At 41.9% G+C, this 19783-nt stretch overlaps 1 protein-coding gene across 2 annotated transcripts in view; it reads right to left on the reverse strand.

Annotated features, from left to right (window-relative positions):
* The window catches only part of RABEP1 (rabaptin, RAB GTPase binding effector protein 1), a 73710-nt gene that overhangs the window by 29470 nt on the left and 24457 nt on the right, over positions 1 to 19783 (reverse strand). For both annotated transcript variants that reach the window (XM_083174165.1, XM_083174166.1), the window contains exons 2-6: positions 18049 to 18177; positions 9119 to 9322; positions 7051 to 7211; positions 2878 to 2997; positions 1079 to 1214 (exon numbers count right to left, since the gene is read on the reverse strand). In XM_083174165.1, the coding sequence (XP_083030291.1) occupies positions 1079 to 1214; positions 2878 to 2997; positions 7051 to 7211; positions 9119 to 9322; positions 18049 to 18177 (750 nt within the window). The remainder of the gene's footprint in view (positions 1 to 1078; positions 1215 to 2877; positions 2998 to 7050; positions 7212 to 9118; positions 9323 to 18048; positions 18178 to 19783) is intronic.

The following is a 19783-nucleotide window of genomic DNA, read 5'->3' on the forward strand; positions in this document are numbered from 1 at the left end:
TCAGAATCATGAGATAAAGTGACATTATTTAAATATGCATGATTCTTTCCTAGTTATATACACCATGGGCCTGAATTTGTGTCAGCTGCAGTGGCCATCTTGGATACAGTGGCCTTGTTAGATGCAGTGGAGTGGTGGTTTCCATCTGCGCATGTGTCTGTCTCTGTCTGAACGCGGTCAGTACAGAGTACATATTTAGGGCCTGATTCTTGTTGACTCGCAAAGCCGCTCAACCTCTTTCACAAATATAAATAGAAAAAAAAAAAAAAAAACACATCGCTGTGTTTTACCTTGAGCCAGAACAAAATGAATATTCTGACACTTCAATCCCATCGGGCAGGGATGTCCAAACTGTGGCCTTACAGCTGTTGTGAAACTACACATCCCAGCATGCCTTGCCATCGTTTTAGCATTCCCTAATAGCACAACTGTGGCAAGGCATGATGGGACTTGTAGTTTCACAACAGCTAGAGGGCCATAGTTTGGACATGCCTGCCATAGGGCAATGGTTCCCAAACTTGTTTTGTATCACGGCACCCTAGAATATCAGAATTATTTCATGACATCCCTAGTAGAAAATATAAAATTAAGTAGATTGTGTTTATAGGTCATCAAGCCACAAGCACTGGTTTTGTTGTTTACATTAACTATTATTAATTTTAATTGGTCCCCCCTTAACCCAAGCCCCCCCCTGCAAGTGTCTTGAGGCACCCAGTTTGGGAACCACTGCCATAGGATGAAAAAATAACTTCTGCAATGATACATTCACAGTGAGCAGTACCTCTCATGTGAACACTACTGTTTACGCATTAGATGAGGCTTGGTTGTGCTGCACCACCAATTAGGTCATCATGCAAATGTAATGACCTCATTTTTATCAGGTCCGATTTTGTGATTCATTCACATATGATGATGAATACAAGAAAAGGTGCAGATATAGTGTACATTTTTCTGTAAGGCTAGAAATTGAGCCATAGGAACCAAACAGTCTTTAAAATGACTCAAGTTACTGAAATCTGTAATAAACACAAATCAGGCTATATAATGAAAGCAATCCTGTTATTACAAGATTAATTACCTTCATGCAGCTCTTTCCGCAGCTTCTCAGCATCCTCTTGAAGAACAGATTTTTGCGTGTTCAGAACAGCAACATACATCTCCAAGTCTGTCCGACAGGATTTTTCAGTTTCCAGATAATGATTTAATTCCGTCACCTAGAAAATAGTTGAAAAGTGTGAGCTAATTCAGGCATAGATTTATTAAGCTCAGTGAAGTGATAACGTGTCTGGTTTTTATCACCGGGCCAATCAGCTCCTACCTGTCATTTTTCAAACCAAGCCTTTTCAAACCAAGTTAGGAGCTGATTGCTTTTTATCTCCGGTCAATCAGCTCCTAACTGAAGTTACAGGCTTGGTTTGAAAAATTACAGGTAGGAGCTGATTGGCCGGTGATAAAACCAGACACTTTATCACTTCACCAAGCTTAATAAATCTACTCCTCATATAAATATAACATTTTTGAATACAGGAGCGTGATGAATTGCATTTTGAATACAGGAGCGTGATGAATTGATGAATTTGCATTGCAAATTTTTCCTAAACTTTCAATCCCAGGAAAAATTGGTCTAAATCACAGTATTCAGAATCTAGAAAGTGGCTTACAAGGATAACTGAGCGTGCATATGTCCGAGTACTGTATTGCATTAACTGAACATTGTTTGGAGACTATAGCTTGTTACATGCTAATTAAACATCTTTCATGGGCTGAAAGATGACATCTTCCTCAATAAATCCTGTGTTTGCCCCCCTCTACAGCAGGCATTAGCAACCTGTGGCTCTCCAGCTGTTGTAAAACTACAATTCACAACATGCCTTGCCAAAGTTTTGCTATTAGGGAGTGCTATAATTGTGGCATGGCATGCTGGGACTTGTAGTTTCACAAGAGCTGGAGAGCCACAGGTTGCCTACGCCTGCTCTACAGAGTTACCCCAGTTTTCCCTATATTGAGGAGTCCCGTAAAGGAAAGTATATTGTTATCTTAATCTTTCAAGCACCTGTTCAGTTCAGGGCTTGGTTTCTGTTATTTTATATATCTAAATGTAAATAGTTTGTAGTGTAGTCCCATACTAGGATCAACATGTATCCCTTCATCAGCAAAAGTTATGTCTAAAAGCAGACACTGATGGGTCCGATCTGATAGATTTAATGTGCAGCATTTCCGACCTCCCACCTGACCCGATACGCACGGGACCACTCATGGGGTTGGAGGGGATGTGAAACACAACCCATTTGGGACAATTTCTCGCCCTGTTCCATCTGGATTGGGTGAAATCGGCCCAAATCGGACAACTTTAATCTGTTGCGCACCAAACAAAACACAATGCTCTGATGTCCTTATTGTGCGTAGATTACTGTAGACAATGAGCTAAACTAGATCGAGTGATTTCATAGTATACTAGAGTAAACAGCACTGCTCTATAACCATGTAATACAGATCAGGATACAGGCAATCAAACAGGAGTCAAATGAAACAAAATGCTCATCTTAAATACACATGTTTAAAATAAGGAAACTAATACCCCTGGGGCATGTGGTAAATGAGATGCAAATTTATCTCAGCCCGAAAACACAAGTGACCAAATTAAAAAGGTCATTTGTAAGTAGAGGAAAAGTAATAAAATAAAATGCAATTACTGGAAGAACTAGTGGAACTGGTTTTTGCCTTCTACTTACAAACTTACAGCCAGGTTGCAAAGGTGGCTACAAAATCAATTCATACTAGATCACATCACTAGATCTGGCATGTTCCAACACAAATTCCCCTACTGCAAATGACTGAAGAGTAAGCACAATATGAACAGGCGGCAGCTTCTATAACCTTGGACGCCTCAAGCTCCTTTATTTTCTCCTCAGCTTCGGTCAACTTCTCCTTTAAAGCCCCAATTTCTTTTTCCATGGGCATCACTACTGAACGAAGCTTTTCTGCATCCTCTTGGGCCTGTAATCAAAGTAAAAGGCATCATTTATTTTCCCAATTGTATCCCCCAATCGTGGGAATACACTTCTTCATCAACCTTTAGTTACTGCAAAGAGCATTTTAATATCTGGGGACAGTGCAATTACCAGTCACCATGAGACTAAAATAATACACAGAGGAGACTGTGGAAATGTGCATGCTGGCAGCCATTTACTACTGGCTGTAGGCGTGTAGACAATGCTGTCTGGCCACTCTGTGTAATTCACTATCAGAGCATACAGGAAGCATTATCAACCCGCTTCCCAACCTGTGATCGCAGCATCGGGGTTTGCACGTGCACACTCTGTAATGCGCCGCTGTTTTAATATAAGGCAATAGTCAACCTTTCCGTACTCCTTTTTATAGTTTTCTCACCCTTACACTAGGATATCATTTTATGCTCTTTACTGCTGCACTAGGATTCATCGAATTTTTTCTTACATGTTATATGCAGGAATTGAGATGCGAAACCTATTTACTGGAAAGATTCAAGTAAACATAGAACATCATAACAAAAACAATACATGGCAAAGATTATTGCGCATTGCTATGTATTTGGGATGCACCAAGTGTTTTGTTTTTAGGGAGATGTTGGCGCATCATAGGCTGCTGTATATAGAAGGATTATGGATTAATAGATCAATTTACACAGCAATGGTCAACACTTTTTTTTAGGTTTTCTTAGCCAAATCTGGTATAGCTCATGCTATCTGGCCACCATCATTACAAGCTTATACCCTTGCAGGAACCCTATGCTTTCCGCAAGGTGTATCGCCCCACTTGTCACAGGTTAATATTCCCAATAGATGTCCCCGTGGATAGTAAATTAAATAAATGTTGAGAAAATACCCGTGCTTGCGTGGGTTTCCTATGGGTGCTCTGGTTTCCTCACACAATCGAAAAATATACTGGTAGCTTAATTAGTGCCCAACAAAAATGAAACCTAGCATTAAAATGGGTGCATGTACATGCGGTACGGAATATAGATTGTAAGCTCCACGGGGCAGGGACTGATGTGAACGTGCAAATATTCTCCATAAAGCGCTGCGGAGTATGTGTGCGCTATACATGTTATCCAGATATCAGTAACCCAAACTTTTCCAAAAACCATATAGTTTCCAGAATGTAATTTTTGTGTGTGCCAAGTACCTGCGAAATTAGCAGCTTTGCATGTGGATTCAACGCCGTCCCGCCTCGTACCCAGAGTTCCCCCAAATGCATGCAAATGGATGTTTATGGTTTCTTAGGTCTGTGGGCACCCTGTGTGGGAAGTGGACGGGCAGCTGATATCCACTGACATCAACTGTCCGCCCCATCGGGAAATCACCATGGGAATGCCCAGCGTTTTCATGGGAACGCTCATGAAATGCTGGCCGTTCCCATGGGTGCCGCCCACCGCCCGCACTGCTAGGTGCAAATGGTATGGCAAACAGGCAGTTTGCCGTGCCTGCTCGCACCAAGTGTCTGCATAGGCGCAGATGCTTAACATCGCTCCCCCCGTGCGTGACAGACTGTGTATAGCCATATACACATTTCCCAATCCCCAGCAACAAGGGAGCAGATAGCACAGGCAGGGATGAGTAGAGGGAGCAACAGTTGGGCACACACCAGGTCAGCACCATCTCTCTTAGTTAAGAGTCAAGTCCCCCAGCCCACCCTGCAAATTTTGAGCAGAGTCGGATGAGTGGCCCAGTGCAGAGTGCACTGGGCCACTCATCAGACTCTGCTCAAAATTCACCCCATTCCGAGTGCACCAGAATGAGGGGCCTGGCGCATTGCAGCACCAATGGTAGTTCCGCACATGTTGAAACATGAACCTTATGCACTATAATTTCCACTCTCCTAACCTGACAAAATGAAAGCCCTGCATACAATTGCACCCTGCTTCACTTTTTTTAATCAATTCTAGCAATTCATGTGACAGAAAACAGTCACACCAATGTAAACGTGCTGTATGGTGAGCCAGTATAATTAATGGTGGAATACTGGCATAGTGCTTGTATAACAGGCAGTACCGGTATGTACACTATAAATTTCCCAGTCTACTCAGTATGCAGACAGGCTGGTATAAACTAGATTAGTTATTTGCATGTCTATCTATTGAGCATCTCCATTGAGCTGCAGACCTGTATGATATTTTGTAGGTTTGTCTGATTCCATGTCTATACACATAGAAGATACATATGTACACATCCGCATATATAGTATGTATATTCAGGTGTGTACTGATGTGAATGCGCAAATATTCTCTGTAAAGCACTGCGGAATACAGATGGAGCGGTTCTCTGTCTTGCAGGGGATGACGCCGCCAGCCGCCATCTGTATCTGCGAAAAGGGACGCGCGCACGAGACGTGCGCGCATCCCCTTCCGACGGCTCTTCCCCTGGGTCCCCGTCGGCGGTTACCCGGGGTCCCCACTGCCTCCCCGCACCCCCCCCCCCCCAACCCTGTCCGTCTCCCTGAAGCGGAGACGGACAGGGTTCCCGTCGCCCCGGAAACTGAGACGCATGCTCATCTCAGTCAGATGGCCGCCGGGCTGCTGGCGGATCGCCAGCGGTGACGTTCTGGCGTTTCGCCAGCAAGAGGGAGCCCGGCTCCATCTGTATGTGTGCGCTATATAAATAACTGGTAATAAATAAATACATTTATACATGTTGCTAGATCCATAACATATCTTACAAAGCAAGAGAACTAGTTAGATAAAATCAGAATGTTGAGTTTTCCAGGGACTCTCCTCATGGTATCCAATCAAATCACCAGTATCTGAAACCTCTAATAATCAAACTAAATTATGCATAAAAAATATTTTCTTATAGATTTAAAAATGAAAAATATTGTCTTGCGGATAACAAATGTAGATGCCCTTGAATTCGAAATAAAGACCTATTTTAAATTAAATTAGCAAAGATAACTAGAGACAGGATTATATGCATTTGCATATTTTTCCCATTCTCACTGGTTATTGTATATTTTACCTAAAATCTAGTGATGGTGCATATTTTAGGCCATGCCCTCTTCCCACCCCCGAGTCACAGCACTGCTTTGCCCTGCTGCTGCTGCTGGCCAGGTAGTTGTAGAGTGTACAGGCTGGGGCAATATGTGCGCAGTGTGGGAAACCTTGGATGTACGCTATGTCTGACACTGCTATAGGCTGCCAATCCATGTTGATAAAAGTCAGGTCGGGGCGGATGCCATTACGAAGCTCCTGAACCTTTGTCTGCCCCTGGCCTGGGACTTTACACCAAGAGACAAAACTTCTGCAGCAGAGGAGGCGGGTGGAAGGGTTGCGACTTCACGCCGCGCGGAGGAAATGCCGTGTCACAGTGAGTATGCGGCACAGGGAGGAAGCCTTCCACTGCGTCGCCCTCACATGCTATGCTGACATTTGATGCATCGGCGCTGGAGATGAGGGTCCGTGTAGTTGATGTAAGAAGAGCTTTGGACGCTGCAGTATGCTGTAGCAGCCAGGAAGAAAAAAAATCCTGTGTACAGCACTAGACATCTGCAGATGCTTTGGGCCTATTTTTGAGGTTTATTTGAAACTAATTGTATGCTGATTTTTAAATAAATAATTTAAAAAGTACTTTTTTTATTATTTAATGTAGCATATTTTAACACTTTCATGCATATTTCAAGCTTTTTATGTTGCATATAATCCTATCTCTAATCATAAATAATGACAGAGTACCTTTAATTCTTATGGTCAGCCTCCAGTTTTGACAAATCCTCAATGAAAAGGTTTTTCATCTTTCTATTTTGGCAGATTACTAATAAATACATCACCTATTGTAGCATTAGCAATATAAGAATGGTTATCATTAGGTTATGCTGTTGTGGCAGGTGGGGGGTGTAATTTCTAACACCATCTTAACCTGTGATCTCTCAGAGAAGATTTACAAAATGAAGCCCCTGTTATTAAAGCAAACATGATTGCACTACAACAAACACATATGTTACCAAGTATTATCCACATGCAGAGGACAGGCCTCTCTGCAGGTCTGGAACAAAACAAGTGTAACTTCAACGTCTGCACACCTTTTTCATGTCATTTTCCAGATTTTCCTCTTGTTGGCCTTCAGAAAGACGCCTCCTGAGCTCTGCAATCTCCCTTTCCACAGATTCCCTGTACTGCCCCCATTGGCCACGCTCCTGCTCCAATCGGCGATGAAACTGAAGCTCGTACTCTCGCAATGTGTCTAAGAGGTAAGTACAAACCGTAATAAAAAAAACCTACCCTAGAATAATATTTACAGGTCAGAAGAGCAGATTAGTAGTCGCTTACATGGAATTTTCCTTTCAGCATAATACTGTACAGTATGGAGCAACACATTGCCATCATCATGTCCTCACTGCTGGCAGTATTCCTTTAGACAGCTACAAATCATACAGCATATTATACTTTACTATTTTCATTGATTAATTCATTTCTATTTCTATTTGGCGCTTACTCCAAATTAACTTAACATAATCTACTAACACAATACAGACATGGGCAATCGACAATTAGGATATCGACTAAAGGTCAGGGATGGCACAATGGGGAGACCACTTCCCATATATAAAGTACCAAAAATCTGTCGAACATTTTGAGACATCCATCAAGTTAGTCCCTGCAGCATCCTAGGTAAACTATTTTGGAACATATTCCATGGGACATATTGATTACCTCAACGTAGGTATGTCATTCATGGGGATGATAGAAGACCATTTATGCCATAGATGTACATCTGAAAGGGCAGAACTGATGCAGTGTTTATGGGGATGTACATTAATATGGAGGTGATGCCAACAATCATCTAGTGAACTATATATCCTTATCCTCTGAATTGGCAATATTTGGTATCTTGCCTGAGTAGCACAGTTGGTCTGGAAATTGTTATTAATCATATACAGTAAGCTGTAGAGAAAAATAATATGTATAATATGTATCCTTCAAGTGTGGATACAGTCCATGATCCCTCCAATCTATTTTTTTTTTTTTTTTTTAGGAAAACGGTTCATATATTTTAGAATAGAGTGGTTCGAAGCTACAAAAGCAGGTTACTTAAAGATTTTTACAGACATGGTAGAGTTACATATAATGCCCTTGGGCCAAATGTAGTAGCCTCCAAATTTGGTGGCTACTGTATGTGGGATGCCGGCTGAAGTCAGAGGCTTTTATTAAAAAAGGGCAATCGTTTACAAAAGGCATGGCTTTGTATTTTTAAAACTAAAACACCGTTCAGCCAACATCCCGCACAGTCACTGAACTCTGATGCTTCTTTTGGCTCCATTTCAGTCAATTAAAGAGCATGCTTGGAAATGTTTTAGAAACATACTTTGGTATGAGACATAAATATATGAGCAAGAACCACTGATTTCCCTTAAAAATGGTTGAACCAGGTTGTAGGGATAGATCTTTACTTATTTCTCTTGATGATGGATGGAGAGAGAGAGTAGTGGGCATGGATCCAGGCTTTCACTATTCTATTCATTTTTTCTTTTAGACAACACCAATGTGAACATGTTGCGGTTTTATTCTGATTATATAATGGATAATGCCCATAATGTGTGTTCTACTGTATCCAAAAATGAATTTACTTCTTGGTTTACCTGTCATGCTTCTATAATTAAGTTTTGCTTATTTTTCAAATCTATTTTAAAGTGACCTAAACAGATTATACTGAAGGAATATTTCAATCCATTTGTTATATTGAATTAGCATCACACTTCTATTCAAGCTTTTAGTCATTCATTCAGACTATTTAAATGGTGAAAAAGTATTCACTTTTCTGTTTAGTATTATCTTGTGTACCACACTGAACAAGGACCAGGGAAGAAAAAGAAGATCGTTGTCTAAGGTCAGAAAGAACATTTTAGACAAGCATGTTAAAAAGGTAAAGGTTATAAGACCATCTTCCTTGCAGCTTTGGAGATCTTGCGATTATAGTTTACAGTTGAAAAAAGGATCCCAGACTGAACAGGAACGTGAGAAAGGAAGAAAGCAAGCCAAGGAAAGCTTCCAAATGGATACAAGAGGAATACAAAAGGTCAAGGTACATCAGTGTCTTATTGCACTACGCAAGACTGTTTGAGTTTCTGTCCTAAGACGCAAGTATCGTACCTTTCATAATAGCTTGAAGAGAAACCACTTCTTCCTGCCATTGTTTTTTCACTTCATCAATGGCTTCCTGCTTTGTGTCCTCAGACACCGTAGCTATTGCTTTGATGTTCTCCATCTCTGCTTGTGCTTGTGATAGCTGGAGGTTCAACTGAGCCATCTCATCTTGCGCAGCTTGTATGACAGCTTGCTGACGTTTTAAGTCCTCTGCAGTGGAGGAAACCATTTTGAGTTATATTTTTTACCTAATTATACACAATATATACGCACCACTCTTTTTAAATACATGTGCGAGCTCTATTACAGAGTATGCAATTCAGAGAACAAGGTCTAAAACACACTAAATTGAATTATAAAATTACTGAGGTCTTTGCCCTCTTCATTAAACATTTACCAGTATCCCTTAAGGTCCATACACACTGGGTGACTATGCCCAGCGTGTATGGACAGCGGTGATGTCAATCCCCGCTGCAGGGAAAGCCACTCAGTGTATACACACACTGAGCGGCTTTCCCCCTGCCCGGCACCGACGGAAGGGGAAGGACGGCGTTGCATAGCGCAGAGCTATGCAAAGCCGCCCTTAAAGCCGCTCATCTGCTGGTATAACCAGCAGATGAACGGCTTTCCCGGCGATGATGTGAGAGCGCTCACCGCTGGGGCATACACACTGGGCAGCTTTGAGCTGAAAGCCGCTCAAACAGGCTGTTTTGGGTGTATGGGCCTTTACAGTGATTTTAAGTGTGTATGGGCCTTTACAATGATTTTAGGGGACTTGCTAAAGGCCAACTATATTCTATTATTCAATGAGCAATTTGCTATTTATTCAGTTACAGATCGCAAATACTGTAAGCCTAAACTTAATGATTTACCTATACATGTAAGTACTGATCTTGCAGGCTGTCACCAACTCTTTGATCCTACCACTCATTACTAACTCCACTTGGATCCGGTTGATAGTCCAACAGTGTTTAGATAGAAAGTCAATAGGTCACAACATGGTCAAAAGAAAGACATGAAAAAATGTAGACATGGTCTAAAGGTTGATACATGGAATGGTCGGCAACATTTGTTTTCTTCCATTTTTGGACTTTTTCCACCCACATAGGCTACAATTAAGAAAGGTAAAGTGTGTCCAGCTAAGCGAGGCACAAGGCTCCAATTGAGGTGCCCATGTCGACATTGGCAAAAAAAACACCTCATGTCGACATTTTCACGTGTGTCTACCTTTTGACCCTGTCAATCTATTGACTGTCTATCTAGAAACTATCTGACAATCCACAACGGCCTATTTTATTCTCTGCGTGGTAGCAGTCCGTGAGTCAGTCTGTTTTTAATTCCATGCCAAATCGCAAAAAGGGACACATATGTGGCATTTTGTGTGAACACAAAACTATGATTTAACTATGTGTTTTGTTGTGCTTTGCTCAGGTAGTCATTAGTCCAAGAGTTCTAGAAAGAATGTATGTGGTTTTGTTGCGGATAAAGTCACAGAAACTAAACACAATGGGTGGCCTTCCAGTTCCATTTCTTGTGTGTTTGTTTAGATAGCGCTTGATTTTATTTGGCCTGCTATTAATGATTGAGTTCAGCATCTGCTGTATGAGGGTTATGTAATTGCAGTGCCTGAGGACATCATTCAGATAAGTCTGATATTTCAGCTCATTTTTATGAATTAAATTAGTGTTACATCAGTAATGCACAATTGGAGATGGTTCTTTACATAGTGGTTGAATGGAGGCTATCCTGTACAACTTTTAACATGAGGTAGGCTTTAGACTATGGGCAGTATTCAATGAGAAAAGTTCTCCGTGTTTTGTGGAGAATTTGTGCTTTGTTCGCCTTGGACGGAGCATTTTGCTCTCCAAAAGCGAGCAACCCTATTCAATGTGAAATTCTCTCCGTCTTTCTAAGTGATTTTCGCCGTCTCTCTCCGTGTAGAAATTCTCCATCTTTTGATGGAGAGCTGGAATGTGAACTTTTAATCTAAAAGGTTTTTTTTTTTAATTTTGGTGTAAAAAAAATCAGGTTTTTTTTTCTGTGAAGGGGCATGTTATTTTTATTCATGTGCTTATAGCACATGAATATATATTTAATTAAAAAATATATATTTTTTTTAATTTTTAATTTTTAATTTTTTTTATTTTACACAGTGCAGCCAGCAGTGGGCCGGAGCGCTCGAGCCGCTCATTAGATATTCATATATTCACTGCACCAGATAGTTAATATGCACGTTCGGGTGCAGTGAATACTGGGTCCCCCGCTGGCTATAGGGGGGGGCAGCCTGTGCTGCCTGGGTCCCTGGGGGGCCCCCTACCCTCCACATATGTTCTGGGGCATCCAGGGAGACTTTAATCTCCCTGGATGCCACCGTCCCACGGCTCCCTGTCAGCTCCCTGCCGCGGACGCTCGTCCGCTGCAGGGGTTAAGACTCGCCGCGAGTGGCGGCGAGTCTTAAATACATTGAATAGTGGGAGCAGGAGGCTCCGGAACACGGAGAGTGCATGGCGAGAGAAAAAATCTCTCGCCATGCACAGAGAATTTTCTACATTGAATACTGCCCTATGAAACACTATAATACTTATTGCAGGATATAAAATAGTTCATAACATCTACTATATCATTATGTTTATGTAAAAAAGTTCACACACCAAGAAAAACAAAAGTGTTTAACATTATATTTGTGTTTGTTGTGCAGTAGAGTACACAGTGCATATTTTTTTTCTTGCAAAAAAAGCTAAATGCTGACTGAAGTATCCTCTAGTAATAACTGACAGGAAGTCTTGTCTGCAAAAAAATAGCCCCACCTCGTGTTGACCAGCTTAACGGAAATATTCCACTTCTGATAAGTTAATGAAACTTCTACAAATACTGTATTGTATATTTGTAAATGGCGATCTCTTTATACAAGCACACTTTAAGTAGTCTCTTAACCCTTTGAGTGCCAATGAATTTGTCAAAGTGTGTAAAAATTGCCAAGCAAACATTTGTATTCATCATAATGACCTGTAATGTTTGCCTTATATAGGAAATATAAAATCAAATAAAAAATGTGTGAAAAAAAAAGATAACAAACATGAGCGACGGTGGTATTTTTAGCAGATATTTTGAACATCTCTCAGACATGTTGGCACTCAAAGGGTTAATCATAAATGTGAATGAGCGCACTAACTTGATTGGGTTTTTACCTGCCAAAACGTTTTTATGAATGGATTACAATAACGAACCACAAGGGAAGAGGCTGTTTAATATACAATAATAGGACATTTATAAGACATTGACATTTATTTGTATGCCCTATTACACTGTTATGCTACAAATATAAACTTGTCCCACTAATGTCAATGTCTTTCTTTATTTCTGCTCAGATGTGATAGTATGTAGGTTTGGTTAGGGGTTGGGACCATTTGGTCTACAGCATGATGGTCGACAGTCATTAGGTCAACATGGGAAAAGGTAGACATGTTTCTAGGTCGAAAGGTCATTAGTTTGACAGGTCATTAGTTTGACGGTCAAAAGGTCGACATGGGGTTTTTCCGTTTTTTGACCTGGATGTCAACACAGTCGACATGGATACAGTTTAAAGTGCACCGCATCGCTCGGTATGCGTCGGGCACAGTGCCTCGCTACACTATTTTATTCTCGCACCACGCCCTAGTGGATGGTAAGGCATGAAATACCGCCTGTCGGGTCAAAAAACAGTGAAAAACCCCATGTCGACCTTTTGGCTGTCGACCTAGACAATGTCGAACGAATGACCTTTTGACCTAAAAACATGTCGACCATCATGCTGTAGACCAAATGACCGAATCCTCTTGGTTAGTGCAGCAAAGATTTAGGGGGGTATTCAATGTGTAGGTCACGGCGGTCGAGCTTGCTTGACCGCCGTGACCCTGTCCCGTTCTCTGTCAGCTCGACCGAGAACATGCAGGCGGTATTCAATGTCCCGTCTGCAGTGGGACGAGAAGGGGGCATGGTCGCGAGTTGCGGCCGGGAAGTGGCAAGCTGCAGCCGGGAGCTCGTCACTTCCCGGCCGTTCTCAGCAGAACAAGCCCGACCGCTTGTGAAGTCGGGCTCGTTCTGCCGAGAAGACAGCATTGAATAGGGCCCAGCGGCCATCTCCCCCGCGGGGAGATGGTCGCCGGCGATTGAATACTCCCCTTAATGTTAGTAAAAAGTCATATGTAGCAATGCTATATAAATGAAGGGACAGACAAAATGAGAATTGCGAAGTATAAAAGGTGACTACTGATAGTGTTCGCGAAAACCACCCAAAAAAGTGGGTCCCGGGGACCCTTCACTTCTAAAAATTGGGGTACTACCGGACCTTTTCTGGGTCCCAACGGAATAAAGCCTCCTCTCCCCTTCTCCCCAGCATGGCTCATGTGGGACGGGGGGGGGGGGGGGGGGGGGGGGGGGAAGTATCAATTGGCACACTCGCATAAAGATACATATATGCTGGAAACGATATAAACATGACAACAGGGACACTGCGCGCCGAAGGCGCGCGTTAAAATTTTAGGGCATGTTGTTTGGGGGGGAAGTGGTGTGGTCACATAGTAGTACACATTACAGCACATACAGTTATGCCCAGTACACATTACAGCACACACCGTAATGCCCAGTACACATTACAGCACACACCGTTATGCCCAGTACACATTACAGCACACACCGTTATGCCCAGTACACATTACAGCACACACCGTTATGCCCAGTACACATTACAGCACACACCGTAATGCCCAGTACACATTACAGCACACACCGTAATGCCCAGTACACATTACAGCACACACCGTAATGCCCAGTACACATTACAGCACACACCGTAATGCCCAGTACACATTACAGCACACACCGTAATGCCCAGTACACATTACAGCACACACCGTAATGCCCAGTACACATTACAGCACACACCGTAATGCCCAGTACACATTACAGCACACACCGTAATGCCCAGTACACATTACAGCACACACAGCTATGCCCAGTACACCATACAGCACACACAGCTATGCCCAGTACACCATACAGCACACACCGTTATGCCCAGTACACATTATAGCACACCCCGTAATGCCCAGTACACATTATAGCACACACCGATATGCCCAGTACACATTACAGCACACACCGTTATGCCCAGTACACATTACAGTACACACCGTTATGCCCAGTACACATTAAAGTACACACCGTTATGCCCAGTACACATTAAAGTACACACCGTTATGCCCAGTATACATTATAGTACACACCGTTAATGCCCAGTATACATTATAGTACACACCGTTAATGCCCAGTACACATTACAGCGCACACCGTTAATGCCCAGTACACATTATAGTACAGTGATTTTTATTTACAGTATTTATTATAGCACATAAGTGCTGCTTACCTACATGCTTGTTGCTAGGCGTTATATGCTCCTTGCAGGGGTTAAATGCGGGGGGGGGGGGGGGCATTTTATGCTGGTTGCCACAGGGGAGGGGGCGTTTTATGCTGATTGCAGGGGTTAAATGCGGGGGGGGGGGGGGGGGGGCGGCATTTTTTGCTTGTTGCCGGGGGGAGGGGGGTGTCGTTTCCCAAAGGCTGGAAAACATGTCGACATGCTGCTCAGCAGAGTAGGTGAGCGGGCTATCAGCGCGGCGGGGGACTGGATGTGGCTGGAATAGCTGACACCCTGCTCTGAGTTGCTTTAGCCACATCCAGTCCCCCACCACCCTGACAGCCTGCTCATCTACTCTGCTGAGAGCGGCTGTTACATCTGCATCCCATCCTGTCCCCCCCCTCTCAGCAGTGGAATGAACTTACATGGCGGGAGGGGGACGCACAGTGACTCGGTAACCTGCTCTCCAAATGCAGGGCGCGCGGCTTTAGGGTGCGCAGCAAAACCTACAATGATTGGCTGTCGGGCGGCCGCTGCTGTGATTGGCTCACGACGGCGGCTCACATGTTTAGTACAGCGCGTCCTCGGGGACCCCTTTAGTTTTAAAATCTGAGTCCCCGGGGACCGTTATCGGGTAAAATACGCGATATAGCGCGTTTTTGCGAACCCTGATTACTGTGCAGGTAAATATATGTGCAGTAACACTACATTACCTATACATGGGCAACTCCTCAGAACAATTGTTCCCTTGTAATTAGATGAAAGTTGACTACACAAGTAAAATTTGGCAGGTATGATAGCTGCAGGTGTATACATCACACAGTTAGACTTTGTGAGTGCGGAAAGATTTTCTGTTTTGTAAACAGGACAAGGGTAATACTGCCAAGTGAAATGCAATCTTCATTATTATGACAAGTATTATCTCAGATGGAGGTGCAGCATGCTCCCATCCATCTGTGCTACGGTTTCCCAGGCTGGAGGTGCGACTTCAGGTCCTGTCTGCTCACAACACTAGAATCTCCAATAAACAATATTTGGCCAACTCTAATTTGTTAAAACATTTTTTAATTGGATAATATATATATATATATATATATATATATATATATATATATATATATATATATATATATATATATATATATATATATATATATATATATATATATATATATTTTAGGCCTAGATTTGCTCTAACACAAAACAATTCAGTATGCAGCTAAACACAAATTTAGATTAGACAAAATTTATTTTTCACACATTTAATTTGATTCATAAATGCAGACAAACTATATTTAAAACATACAATAATAGGACATTTATAATCTACTTGCGAAAACACTCAATGTGTCATCCTTTATAATGTTGTTATATAAGGGTACAAAAGTCCCCCATGTCTAAAAGCCAGCTAGAATCTGGCATATCTGTGTTGATGACAGAACGGATATGTATGAACTTCCTATAAGATAGCATATGGCAGGTCACTGACACACATCTCCCCAGGGCATGCCGATGTGGCCGATGGACAGGTTGTTCCCCCCCACCCCCCCAACCACATGGCACATTTTACATGGTTGTACAGAAAAACAATAAATACAACAAAAGTTCTGACCCTGGTCGAAGTATTAATTCTTTATAATTGTTAAGTGATAGAACCGGTGTATTATTTCTTGAAATCACGGCCATACAACATGCCAATAGAGAATGCCGCTGGGAAATACATTGCATACTGGGTGAAAGTCCCAATCGTCCTTTGTCCTTACTTGCAAAAGGTACAAAAAGTTAAACACATTCAGATTTTTTAGTGTTCTTTAGCAAGCACAGAAAAAAGTACAGTGTGCATTGAGAAAAAAATCAGTTCAAAAAGTGGCAACTAATGGTGCCCATAAACCAGCAGCTCATGTGACATGTCTCACTGCAGAACCATCCCAGAAAGGCACACTGAGCAAACTGTCTAATCAAGATGGATGACAGGGCCACAATGAGAACCAGATGTGCAGGCAGTTAATGACCGCACATATGTTAACCGTGGTTTTCGAGGACCACATTTTCTCTCCTGCACTGGAGCTTATTCATCTCCATATAATTTTCATCAGAGGAATAAAAAAAAAAAAGTCATCGAGATCAGCAGTATGTGTGCCGCTTCCAGTAAACTGAACAGAAACGTCTTTTATTTACATATTTTTAAAAACTGTACCCATAATAAACAAGTGTAGACAAGCACATTTTTTGGTACTTGTTTCCTAGCATGGCGCCAGCGATGGAAATTGTATAAAATCGGGTCCCAGAAAATCACGTAGATCGCATCGCATGCAACCAAATCGCATGCGATGGACGCGATTTTTACATTGGAACCAATGTAAAATGGTCCCTGAGACCTGATTTTACATTGGCCCCAATGTTAAATGCCCCCCAGACCCCAAATTTTATTGTTTCCCCACCCTGATGGGTCAAATGGCCCCCCATTGTTAACGCCACCCCACGATGAACGCCAACCCAAAGCGTGGCGAGCCCGCGAGGGGCGGCGGTACGCGTCCTCCGACCTTTTCATACCCCCACTATCCACGTCGGCGTGGAGTTGACTTTATATAGTGTGGCGAGCGCAGAGAGCCACCGAGCCCGTAGCGTGGCGAGCCCCGCATGGGGACGCGCATTACTTCACAGGTATTACGCATGCGCTCGCCACACTATATAAAACCAACTCCATGCCGCTTGAATAGTGGAGGTATGAAAAGGTCGGAGGACGCGTACCGCCACTCTTCGGGTTGGCGTTCATAATGGGGTGGCGTTAACAATGGGGGGGGGGGGGGGGACATTTGTCATGTAAATTACCCATCAGGGTGGGTATACATTGAAAAATAGGGTCCGTTGGCCCATTTAACATTGTTCCCTATGTAAAATCGGGTCCATCACATCGGTCGCTTTGTATGCCATTATAATGGCATACAATGGACCCGATTTTACATAGGAATTTAACATTGAATTGTTAAATCGCTTTGGTCGCATCGCATGCCTTAACTTAAGGCATGCGATGGACGTGATTTCTTAATTGTCGGGGAAAAGGCTAAAAATAGCCTTAAAATCACGTTGGTCGCGTCCATCGCATACCTTAAGTTAAGGTATGCGATCACCCACGACGGGCGCCATGCTAGGAAACAAGTACCCATTTTTTTTATTAACCACTTAAGAATTACTTAGTACCCAACTATTTTTCAAGTAAAAATGCTTTAGAATAGGGGGGGGAATCCTATTTCCTTCAGTAATTTGTTGACCAAAGAAACAAAAGTATTTTATTGCAATAAAAGCCGGACGGTCATTAACGGCCTATAAAATCATAGCCCTTTTTTTAAGTTTTTTTTTTAATGTGTGACAAATTACGCTGTTTAGTACGAAAGCACATAGGTTCTGAAAAACAGTGGCCCTATGTGTTTTCACAGCAGAAATCACAGCAAAAAAAAAAAAGAGAAAGTGAAACAACTGCAGTAAATTACTACAGCTAATTGCATAAGACACATATAGAATCTAAATCATCAAGGCTTACCTTCTTTGGCTAAATACAGCTCTTTAAATTTTGCTCTCTTCTGATTAAATTCCTGCTCTAGCTGCTGCTTGGTCCGAAAAAATTCTGCATTGATTCTTTCCAGTTCTTCCACTCGTTTCTGCAGATCAGCTGTTAATTAATAAAGGATAACTTTTATCATGAGAATGGAGTGGTATTTACAGGTTTACTTCATAAAGTAGTCATCCTTCATGTATTACGTACCACTACAAGCACTTACATGAACTTATTTAAACACATTAAAAAAACATATATGGTCCAAGTATATCTGGAAAATGGAGGCTTCTAATAGGAGCAGTTCGTCTTATCTGCCCAATTTTGTTTCCAAAACTTGCAGCATTGCCTGGTACAACTTGGAAATGTTGAGTAGAGGGCCTCCATTCTGATATAATCAGGTTGTATTTATTTACAGTGTCTTATATAGCGCAGCAGATTCCGTTGCGCTTTACAATAGTAGACAGTGATAAAACAAACTGGGTAACAACAGACAGACTTGGGGGTTAGAGGGCCGTGCTGCAAGCTTACAAAGTTGTACCAATTTACTCTGGATACGCACTATAGTTTTTGTATATTATTGTCACAATAGTTTCTAGCCATTTGTTATTTTATTAAGTTGTTTGTCACTGACTATTCCTGTATCCTGTGTGTTTTTCAGTTTCTATTACCCGTCAATAAATATGTGTTCCAAAAATAAAATCCATTGAAGTAGGGCATGTGATACTGCAGCCAGTATGTAAATTCTTTCTATGAAGGGAGAAGGCTCTACAATTGTATGAATTGTAACAATTTAGAAAGACTCTTGCCTAGAAACTAATTCATGCTAAACAGTTATAATGCAAACTACAGTCTATGAGTCTGAATTACCGGTAATAAAGTCCAATTTGTGCCATGTAAATGGGACTTGCATAAAAGTGCATTTTGCTGCCAACAGATGGCAGTGTTTCAGTGTCACACGGACACTAGATATATATATATATATATATATATATATATATATATAACAACTCCAAGTCTGCCGGCACTCAATGTCAATTAGCAGGTACAGCGGGCCCCGGTGCCCAATAGTGAAAGTAATACAATGTCCAAAATCAATGGCACTCCGGAGGCAGATATAAGCAGGAAAAACGTGTATTTAAGAAGCAAGCTTTCGGGGTTTGATCCCCTTCATCAGGATACACTACAGCTGTATATATATATATATACATACATATATACATACATACATACAGTATGTTTAATAGAGGAGATAGATATATATCCATTTGCTATATGAAAAGAAAGCAGATATATTAAAATGATATTATATGCACAATACACTCTTCCAAATGAATAATATTAATCTGCTACTAAACAGTAATAGTTTCATGATTGACTTTGTTAAGCGTTTATTGTTCATGATCAGGTCATCTCTATATATTTTCTAGAACAATGAAAATAATTAATTTAAGATGTCAGCATCCGGAGATGACACTATGGTACATTAATGACATTCATATGGAATCCACCACTTACAGCATCTTGCTGAGGTGTAATTCTGGGTGATGCACAATCAGACGCACCACAGAAACTTGCTCCTATTTAACAGGTGGATAATTCTCCATCTAGCCGTAGCCTCCTGTGTGATCGGTTCGGCATCTCTGACACTTACAGGGACATGCCTGCATCTGCTTAGCTACCCTGATTGCAAAGTCCCTGCGACGGCTTCTATTCCACGCCT

Source organism: Crinia signifera, chromosome 2 (genome assembly GCF_055691185.1).
Source record: "Crinia signifera chromosome 2, ASM5569118v1, whole genome shotgun sequence".
NCBI classification, from domain to species: Eukaryota; Metazoa; Chordata; class Amphibia; order Anura; family Myobatrachidae; genus Crinia; species Crinia signifera.